We start from the raw sequence: 10,210 nt of genomic DNA on the forward strand, positions 1-10,210 counted from the left end.
CTCGTATCTACCCCCCAGTCCCCAACGTAAGGCGATGAGAGAGATGGACCCGTTAATTGAAGTATACCGCGGGCATAGGGGGGGGGACGCAGAAGTTACTGTGGTGTTGTTTGACGGACAGAGCCAATGTCTGGAAGAACGACGTGACTGTTGAAAAGGATCTGAGAAGTCAAAAGTATGAGGTAACGATGGTGTTCATGCCAGTACAGGTGGGGCTTTTGAGGGAGTTGTTGGTATTCTTATTGTGAGTTGGGAAATTAGTGATGGGCGTTTGAAATCACTTCTATTCTGCTTTTTTTTTTTCGAGCTTAAGCGGATACGATGTATACTATCAGCTAGTTGGATTGGGTATGTCGACGGGAGCCCTTATTGCCTCTCGTTGACTCCAATGGGCTTATCGGGAAGGCTTACATAGAGCAACTTTTTTTTGCCCTCGGACAAAATATTATCAATCTCCCATGGCCCTATGGACTCCCTCCTTGCCCTTCATTCTTAGCATTGGTTGTTATGAAAGGAGGTTTTATCACTGTCGATAATAAGATCTATGAATAGATCTTACCATTCGCAAGGGGTTCCTTGCAACAATAATACCCTCAACCTGGTGGCTTCACATGCTGACCTAATGATTAACCATTCAAAGGCATCCGAAATGACACAATAGCGAATTGGATAAATTGGCAGTGTAAGTCGACCCTTAAAAACTACAAAGCATAAAATATGATAATTGTAGCAAAGACTCATATATCAACAAGTACTAGACGTAGAAGCCAAACCAAAACCTTCATTCGACGAGCTGCCTTTCCAAAAATCTCTCACCTCTCCAATCCACACAGAGCGCAGCCCGACTTCTACCCGCCGTTCTAGCCCTCCTTCCCGCCCGCAACTTTCAACGCCGGGAAATTAAATGGTTTACTCCTGCCACCTTTTCCACCACTAATAATAACCGCATCAAGAAGCCCACCAAGCGCGCCGCCAATATTCTCCGCAACCTTGCTGTGCGGACTCCACATCAGCGCACCTATCCACGGCTGCACATTCCAAGCGACAACTAGCTGCGCATTCTCACGCAAGGCAATTTTGCCGGAGATATCTGTAATCTGGTATTTCGATTTCTGGTTACGGAGGCGGAGGAGGCCTGGATTCTTGTGCTTTTTAGAGTCCGAGGAGGAATTTTTGTTTGTTTTGGAGGAGAACCTGGAGGATTTGGACTTTTTGGAAGGGAAGAAACGGCGGGTTAAAGCGGGGATAGAGAGCGGGGATTCAGTGGCGGGGATTATCATGTCCCAAATTATGGATTCCGTGGTTAGGTTTGATGGCGAGGAGGGAGCTGTGGGATAGGAGGCGAGGACGTAGACGAAGACTTGCTTGGTGTTCCAGTTGAAGAGGGAGGTTAGGTCTAGGGATAAGAGTAGTTAGTTGCTTTAGTTAACTTCGCGAAGAGTGCGGGCATGAGAGCGTGTCGTAAAATACTCACCGGCATCGAGATCGAATTTAATCTGCGCATACTCCTCGCGCTTTCTTGCATAGTAATGCGGTCGTCCTTTGCTCCTATAGATGTCCAGAATTAGTTCCCACTGTTCACTGCCCAAACAACTACCCATTTCCCGACGATGTAACTCATCCCTGGTGCAGTAACTAAGGGAAGCGGGTCAAAACATGTCATACACTTGTATGTTCGAAAGGCTAACGTTCGTAACCGGTTCTGCAGGACTCAACAGCACCGTCAACGATGTGAGTGCACCTAGCAGGAATGCGAGGGTGGAGCAGAATCCAAATACGCCCTGGAGCCGATTGAGTGCGGAGTGCATCACGGCAGAATTGAAGAGCGGAACCAACCGCCGTTTGTGCGGAGTCCGACAATGTGTGATAGAACTATTATAAGTATTGTTTGTTGTCTGTTTGAGGTGTTCGGCCAGATGTCAATAACTACTACCGGAGCTTGCGCGCTTATTTAAGCGTTACGTCTGCCGCGGGTGCTAGTCTTGGCATGTTTCGTTAGTGGGCAAAATTCACCCCAAGTACGGAGTAAATATTTATGAACGAGTAGTTATTTTATGGTGAATAAAACGAAAATCAAAACGCACTATCATTCATGGCGCCCGCTTAGAGTATATACGACGTTGCTATTCTCTTAAAACCACTGCAGATCAGGGTACCATGCCATATACGTATTATTTCTCAACGAAGATAAGCAATTAAATTGAATGAAAAAAAAAAAAAAAAAAAAAAAAAACCTCTGCTAGGTATCAGGCAGAATCTGCCGAGGATAAAGGAACAAGGCAAAGAAAACATAATAGAAAATAGGGGAAAAGAAAGCCCATGCAATTCAACTCCATCCACAATCTATGAAAGAAGGCCGGATCACTCGATCCCGTCAAGTATCTCCTGGTCATGCTCCCGTACGTTCTGAGAACGGGAATCTGGGCTTATATGGTCTGGAGAAGGAGTCCTCGGGATTTCAGTGATATTTTCATTGTTTGTAGAGTCTTCGCCTCCATACAGCAAAATTCCCGACAGCAGTGTTTCTGGTTCGGATTGCTGAACGGCTTCATCTTTTAGGGTGACTGGGGCCTTGGAGACCTGTATTTGCTCATTTTGGTTGAGCTTCACCAATTCGCGTGTGGATTGTTCCTGTCGGGGCTCTTGCTGGCCACCACGTACCACTAACCTGTTTGCTTGGGCAGGGGAAGCAGGCTTGATTTCTGGGTTCTGTTCAAGTCCAGCTGAGTCATTCAAAGGAGCACTCTCGCCTTGTGGTACCTTTGCAGGCGGATCATCCACCAACAATATTTTTAGCGGTTCAGTATCGATCAGCCTCGGCCCTTCGTCAGCTTCATTCCGGTTCTGTCTTCCCTCTTCCTCGTGCAATTTGAGAAGAAAGTTCCGGAGGCGACGTCGAAGAACCCGTGATTTCATTGGTGGCCAATCGTCATATTCGTTCATCTCCTTTCTCACCAGCTTCCTAATAAACATGTCCGGGTCCCACATAAATTTTTCTAGATAAGTTAAGAGATACAGACCACAATCAGAAAAATTAGATTGATGTGGGATATGTTGAGCAGCCATGCCCCAGATTCTTTGTGTGTCAATGGTAAGTGATCGCTTAGCTCTCCCTTCCTCCTCGAGATAAAGCCGAAGGATTCTTACGGTGGGGGATCGGGAACAGCCTAATGAATCGAAAGTGATGATAACGGGTTCCTTTGGCTCATATTGGAACTTCCGGTGAGATTTCTTCGACATGGTTCCTGAAAAATCCCTCAATTTCCCAGAACGCAACGATTTAAGCTGATTCGACTGCGGTGAAGTGTTTAGCTCTTCCTCTGTTTGGACAATAGAAACAAGTGGTCCGTTTTCGCCTTCGTCCGGCCATTCACTCTTGTCTTGAGATTCAGGACTTGTGTCATTTTGTGGGGTATCTATTTCCGGTCTATTATCCGATAATGACATGGAATCAAAATCATCTTGAAGTTGGTCTTTGCGATTCCCTAAAGTCTGCGCAACAGTGTCGTTATCCTCGCCACGCTGTAAGACGGCTGTATCATTTTGGCCTGGACCTCGATTTCCCAAATCAGGTCTCCCTTGTCTATGCGGAGAATCATCGGCCATGTCGTTTTCGGGTTCGTGATGTTCGACAATGGATTTTGGATCACACAGCGCAGGGATGTTGCATATAATGGCCATATACCAATGCGCCTTTTCGTTGATTGGGACGATAATATAATCATAACTGAAAAGGTCCACATTCCTTGTCCACTTCTCTACCGCCTGGTAATTAATCTTCTGACCCTTAGACGTCTTTGTCAGGCTTGCGAAAAAGAATGAGTTAAAAAAGTAAACCCGTTTCGCCAAATCTGGTCTCTTCGTTTCCATGTGATACTCAAGAAAACGTAGATAAAAGCCGATGAGATTGTCGTTTAAATATTCCCCGTCCCTCAAGCGTTCCAAATCGTGGAATTCCACTTCAGCTTTCCTTTTGCCTTGAGGTGGGTATACAAGCGACCTGATGAAGTATTAGCAATATCTTAACAAACTGATAATCCCGTACACTTACTTTACCCATTTAGAACCATCTCGGAGAGGCGAAGTCGAAAGCTCATGGTCACTGTGTTCAAAAAATTGGTTAGCGACGGCCTTCAAAAATGTAGTGAAAAATTTACCCACCTATTAATAGTTGTGGGTTCCATTCGCTTCCGCGAGCGTGTGACACGCGAGCCCACGTTAGTATTGTACGTTTTAATAGGAATAGGTATAGGCGGATCAGAATTTAGATGACTGGGGCTGAGAGGCGGCGAAATATGTTTTCCACCCTTGGGAGATCCGCGCAACTGCAGTGTATCTTCCGGCGGGGAGATTCTTGTTGCCCCGTCACTGTCACGAAGGCTCTCACTGAGCTTCTGCCGTTTAGGTTGCGTTGAGGGACGGACGATGCCAATCTGGGCATCCTGAGGGCTTTCGCGTTTCGAGCCACCCAGATTGCGGATTCCTTGTCTCCTCTCCTCAACAGCGCGTTTGAACATACTTTCCATCCAATCACTATATCCATCATCAGATTTTGAATTGTTGCCCTTCAAAATATTGGTGTGTTAACTTACCTCGCTTTATCCCTTAATTTGACGTCATTGTTAAGTTCCCACATCAATTTACAGTATCTAATCGCTTCTTTCTCAGACGAAAATTGTATTTTTAGCTCGTCTATCGAGCCTGAAACCATAGGAAACTTCACAGCAACTCTGGGCCCGCCGTGCCAAATTCTGTTGATTTTTTCAATAAGAAATTCCTTGGACATCCAAGGACCGTTATGGCTTGCCACAAAAAAGGTACCGTCTTTAGCAATAAGCGTGCACCATTCCTCAACAGTCCGCACCGTGTCGCGAAACATAGTAACCGAAAACGAATGCTTATGAGTAGGTGAGTCTCTATGTCTTTTATCCGTACGTTTTCGGTCCTTCTTCATTACGACGGAGAAGTTTGTCGGGCTAATATCACCTTCCATTGTGTCCAGACGATCCTTTGCAGCACCGCCTCTCCAAGCCTCAGGAACGGTCTTATCCCCCTGAAGCTCGTCTGGGCTCTCACGTGTATAAGAACCACGACGCTGACTGCCCGTCCGGGCAAATGAATCAGCAAGCTTGTCGGTAAAGCTATGAGTCTCTGATTCCGTTGCACACGCGCCACCCAAATTGTTAATCGGTGGTACACCAACAACAGCACTCGCTTTTTCGGAAGCGCCAGACAAACCTGGGCCACCTGGTCGGGCAATGGCCGTGCCGATCTTCCTCCCAAGTCGCTGTGCTTTGGCTTCCATCGTAAAGAGCTCATCCTCAGTTACATTCGGAGTTTGCGGTCTTTTGCTCTTAAAATCTTGCATCCTCCTCTCAACGTTCCAAAATTCATGGGTCGTAGATTCCCTTTGATTAGTAGGACCACGGTTGTTAGATATCGGGGTATTCTGGCTTAGGTGTCGTGGGCCATAGGAATTAGGTCTGGGAGATGAAGGAGATTCCGAGCGTATAATCGAGTCGTCATCATTCACCACAATGACCTCAGCAAGAGCATGTGAATCGTCCGTCCTACGTCTTTTTCTGGGCCGCTTGCCTTCTTCTAGCTCCCGAAGCAGGTCTGAAGCGTCTTGTCCAAGTGAAACCGACCGAAGAGGCTTATTGCGATCCCTCCCGACCAAAGGGTGAATCTGTTTTCTATCGGCACGGGAAATAAGGGTATTTCGTGGAGTGAAATTCGCAAAGGACTTTGTAATATCAAACAATTTCGTTAGCAACCGAACAACTCTTTTCTACAGAGATATGAGATTCTGCAAAATGATACCTTCAAATCCGTACCAGTTCCTCTTCTTAACAGTGCTCCTGGTGTTATACGAACGGCGTTCGGGTCCTTTCTGCTATATTAACCGCAATGTAAGATTAAAAGTTCCCTTGTACCTAAAGAAGCGGACATTTTCACGGACTTGGAACCTCCCAATAATCTCCTTTCCTCCTGTAATTCTTCTTCGCTCTGGGGTGTAATTTTGCTAGAGTAGTATCAGCGTTAGCATTGGACATGCTATCATAAATAGCTAGCGGGGGGATTCAAAACACAAACCCACATTTCGCGTTTCCTTAATGTGAAACCAGAGGTATGGTTGGATTGATGTCGATGTGAAGTGGAGGCGGACCGGACTCCCATACGCGTTCTACAGATTCCAACGAAAGGTAAGGATTGGTCAGTATCGGCAATCACCTACGCAGCCAGCATAAAACATTGCTATAAAGCAAGTGAATAAAACGATATAGGGAGCTATGATTGCCATACGCTTCCGAGCTGAAAGAACTGAAACGTGTTTCTCACCTGTCCGTTTGTAGCAGACAGCTGATCACTCACACCGGACATCTGGACCGGGACTGGTTTACCTTCGACACCATGAGCTATGTGTCGTCGTTGCCACCGCTTTGAAAACTCTGGAGTTCGTGGTTCCCGTGCGGTGTTTGAGATGTCGTGTTCCGGCCAGATGAGGTGGGATAGCTTATATAGCCACTTCATAAGCTGGAGAAGGAAAACATTCGCGGCTGAGACATTATACACTGAGAAGTAGGAGGCATCAGGAATATGTATATGGGCTGTTGGGGTTTGGTGGGATTGCAGGTTGTTTGACCCGGAGTGAAGGCAAAATTGTCAATCAAACAAATTGACTGATTGACCAACACTGGTCCACAGACATTTACGCGCACCGGCGTCCCGGCGGTTAACAGCCACCAAGGGTACGGAAAGCCGCCACCCGCAATGGCCATCTCGGAACGGGATTTTGCAAAGCATTCAGTATCAGAATTTACTTAGAATCGATAACCTACATTCCGGCCCAAATCAGCTACTATAATTTCTGTTTTCTACGGCTTCATCAGTATATATTTGAAGTCTTGGAGGATGTCAGATATGTAGCTGAATCGTGGCAAGAGGCAGAAAGGTATTTGCTTGTTCCTGCCATTGTATTCCTTCCAGGCCGTTAAATCCTCAAAAAGAAACTCAAAACACAACAAAAAGTCTAGCTAGAATCCACCAGTTGATCAGAATAAAAGAAAGGGCCATTTTGGCACTAAAATTTCCACTACTCTTTTCCACCCATACAAACGCAATGTGTTGAAGAAACAAAAGACACAACAAAGACCATCAGCAGAAACCTGTCTGACCGCAAATGCCGGGACCACAGCATAAGCACAAAAATATAGGAAAAAAGGGGAAAAGACAAAGAGCTACTGTACACTGGCCACATTTGCATGCGGGCCTTTCTTTTACGATGCTGCAGTCCGCCCTTTATCAGCCGAAGTGTCATCTTGGTTTTGCCCACGTCGACGATCTGAGCCCTGATTATGGTGACTTGCATTTGCAGCGGCTTTATCCTGGCGGGCCTGGTCGATGGCGGAACGTTGCGCAATGCTATCGTCATGACTTTTCCAGGCAATGTTGGTGTCTGGAGGGAAGGCTAACAGGCGTTTTATAGTTTCCCTGAAAGAAGGATTAGTAGCAGCACGGGCAATCGAGCTGTATGAAACAAACACCAAAATAACATACCGAATTTTGATATTCCGCCCACCATCAATCCTCGTCCAGACAGACAGGACGTCCTCCCCACTTCTAACGCTCAGAACCGCCCCGCACACCTCATCGCTTGCTTCCGCAAATTGATCGCCCACCATTGCCAGAAGCAAATCTTCCCAATAGCGATCAGCAACCCCCTTCTTCAATCTGACGATCCATTTCCCTCCACGTTTGTTTGCTTCATCTTCCCAAACTGGTCGTATTCCTTTCTTAAAAATATGGTAGTCCGACACCGACGGGAGCTGAGAAGGCCGCTTAAGGTGTGAGTAAACGGCCCAAAAACTCTCAACAGAAGATATCGATGCAAGAGCTATGGTAGATTTCTCGTAGTCAGAATGTTTTGGTGTTGGGGGTCGGTACCAAACGATCCAAGTAGACCTTATGGGGTGTTCTTTAAGAGCAGGAGTTGTTGGGGTATTATTGAGAGAAGAAGATGACGCCTTTGACTTCACGGTTTTATTATTCACCCCTTCGTCTTCTGGCTGCGTTTCTCGTTTTTCACTCGATTTTGGGGCGCTAAGATCAAATGCGCCAGGGGTTTTTGGTGTTTTGGCCGAGCCGAAGGAGGCAAACGCACCAGATCCTAAGCCAAAAGCGGACGAGGCGCCGGCGGAGGGAGATGGTGCGTTCGTAGTGAGGGGTAAGATCACGTTGAAAGGGTTCGATCGTCCGTGAGAACTGTCAGGACCAAATCGCTTGGATGTATGACTTCGAGAGGAATCTTGTCTTCCACTGGTCTCTTTGGCGTCCGAACCGGACATGGAAAGGGAGAGCTTGCTAGTGTCACTTGGGGTCAGCATCAAGACACGCTACACTTCTATATCCAGAGGATCATGTCAGTTTATAGTCCTGCTTACTTCGACCGGCGAGTCCACAGGTTGGCATTGTCCATTGCGACCAAGCGATTTAGTTGAAAATAAGAGAAAGGTGCATCCAACAGAAGAAAAGGAGAGTAGCAATGTGGATTCAAATGTCGTGATACAAAAGAGTGGAAATGAAAAAGAAGGCAAAAGTAGCGGGGTATGGAATTCGTGCAAGATGGGTATTGGGGAAAATTTTTGGGAAATGATTTCTAGGCTAAATGCTGTTGGACTTTGAAAGTTGAAAGCAAAAGCGGAGCATCAAACATTAAGCTTTGCCGCAACACGTTTGTTTACCGCGCGTCTGGGGGTCTGAGGCGCCGCACTAGGCTTCTTTGGGAAGTGTACCTTTAATCCTATCAATTTATCCGCGAACAAAAAACAGTGTCAAACATCTTGTGCATGGCATGAAAATACTATCGATTCGTGATATCCCTACACTTGTAAATACATTTCAAGGTCTATACGGAACCAGGGACTGCGGGAAACGCTATGTCCACGGCAACGTGAATTGCAAGTTGAAGCATGAAATCCAGGTTTACTAGGATCTAATATGATGCGACCACGATTGCTTTAAGCACACTGAAATTCGAATGTGTCAATGTGTATGGTAACTAATTCCAAGCTGTAATTTTTGTTACAACCCCAGGGTACTCCGTAAACAATGCGCGCCCTCCGGAAACCAATTTATATCGTGCTAAGCTTTTATCCCCCTCTGGGTCAATTCTTTCTAGATATTAGAGTCAACTATTACCCTTAGAGGAAGTTAACACATTGGAAAATGTTGACAGCTGTAGTGGTCGGAGGTGGCGAGATATCCAAATAGAGCCGCATACATTAGCCTCTCTCTTGAAGCGTGTGAAAAATCTTCCAAGACTGCCATATTGATACCCTCCGGTGGTTGACCCCTTCGATAGGAGTTGCATAGAATCCATTTTCGGACAATGGATGATAACAGGATTTCCGAGAGGGGATTCATATTTAGGTTCTAACGAGTGATGTTCAATGATCGATATAATATTGCATTCCTTTGTTATTCTCTAGTGTTTGCACTGCTATATACAGCCGAATATAATTATTTAGAATATATCCGGATATATAATATTTATTTTAAAGGCCATACAGAGCATAACATCTTCTTGGCATGTCTTTTTGACCTTCTCATGTTTGTGCAATAGCGCTCGCTTACAAACCCAACGGCGAATTTACCCTCAACGACATGGCTCCTGTTGAGTCGCACACCTAATAGAACGTAGTAGCCAGCGAGAAAAATCGTGTCGCACTTGCAGTGATCCCACCATTTCTCCCTTTGATGAAGAGATCATACCCTCGCTTCCTATTCCCGCCTGGGATCGAGGACCCATTCGTCACTGCTATAGGGTGAACCCTCAAACCATCCCAGATAAGGATTCTACAGTATAGGATATCTAATTTTGCTATCACTGGTTGAGCATATCGTCAAATCATCCTTATGACGGCGAATCCGGGTCTGAAATTGCCCAAAGCGTAAGGAAGCTCACCAACATAGATTGCGTTTTCTGTTGGAGGCAATGATCGTTGTGCCAGATGCTGCAGACATGGCAATTACGCAGCCTTTGGCAAGATTTGGAAAAGAAAGAAGTCATATTTGAGACCGATATGTCACGAAGAGCATGATCATGTGAAGGAGTTGCCAGTCGCATCTCAAGAAATTTTTCTGTTTGGCAAAACTCAGCGAATACTCGAAAATATTCGTACCTGTCAATATGGTGGTCAAGCTTAAA

At 45.9% G+C, this 10,210-nt stretch overlaps 3 protein-coding genes across 3 annotated transcripts; all 3 read right to left on the minus strand.

Annotated features, from left to right (window-relative positions):
• Positions 1-860: 860 nt before the first annotated feature.
• On the minus strand, positions 861-1,808 carry HCAG_00521 (predicted protein; the record flags this gene model as incomplete). Its single annotated transcript, XM_001543425.1, has 3 exons — positions 861-1,396; positions 1,475-1,548; positions 1,666-1,808. The coding sequence occupies 3 exons, from the start codon at positions 1,806-1,808 to the stop codon at positions 861-863; spliced, it is 753 nt and encodes a 250-aa protein (XP_001543475.1).
• Positions 1,809-2,361: 553 nt separating this feature from the next.
• Positions 2,362-6,534, minus strand: HCAG_00522 (predicted protein; the record flags this gene model as incomplete). Its single annotated transcript, XM_001543426.1, has 8 exons — positions 2,362-4,000; positions 4,052-4,102; positions 4,162-4,533; positions 4,593-5,746; positions 5,824-5,896; positions 5,937-6,025; positions 6,101-6,187; positions 6,343-6,534. The coding sequence occupies 8 exons, from the start codon at positions 6,532-6,534 to the stop codon at positions 2,362-2,364; spliced, it is 3,657 nt and encodes a 1,218-aa protein (XP_001543476.1).
• A 746-nt stretch (positions 6,535-7,280) lies between these two features.
• HCAG_00523 (conserved hypothetical protein) lies at positions 7,281-8,479 on the minus strand (the record flags this gene model as incomplete). The annotated part of the gene is made up of 3 exons (XM_001543427.1): positions 7,281-7,494; positions 7,561-8,364; positions 8,445-8,479. 3 exons carry the CDS (start codon positions 8,477-8,479, stop codon positions 7,281-7,283), a joined length of 1,053 nt encoding a protein of 350 aa, XP_001543477.1.
• Positions 8,480-10,210: the final 1,731 nt, after the last annotated feature.

This window comes from Histoplasma capsulatum, genomic scaffold (genome assembly GCF_000149585.1).
Source record: "Histoplasma capsulatum NAm1 scaffold_1 genomic scaffold, whole genome shotgun sequence".
In the NCBI taxonomy this organism is placed as follows: domain Eukaryota; kingdom Fungi; phylum Ascomycota; class Eurotiomycetes; order Onygenales; family Ajellomycetaceae; genus Histoplasma; species Histoplasma mississippiense.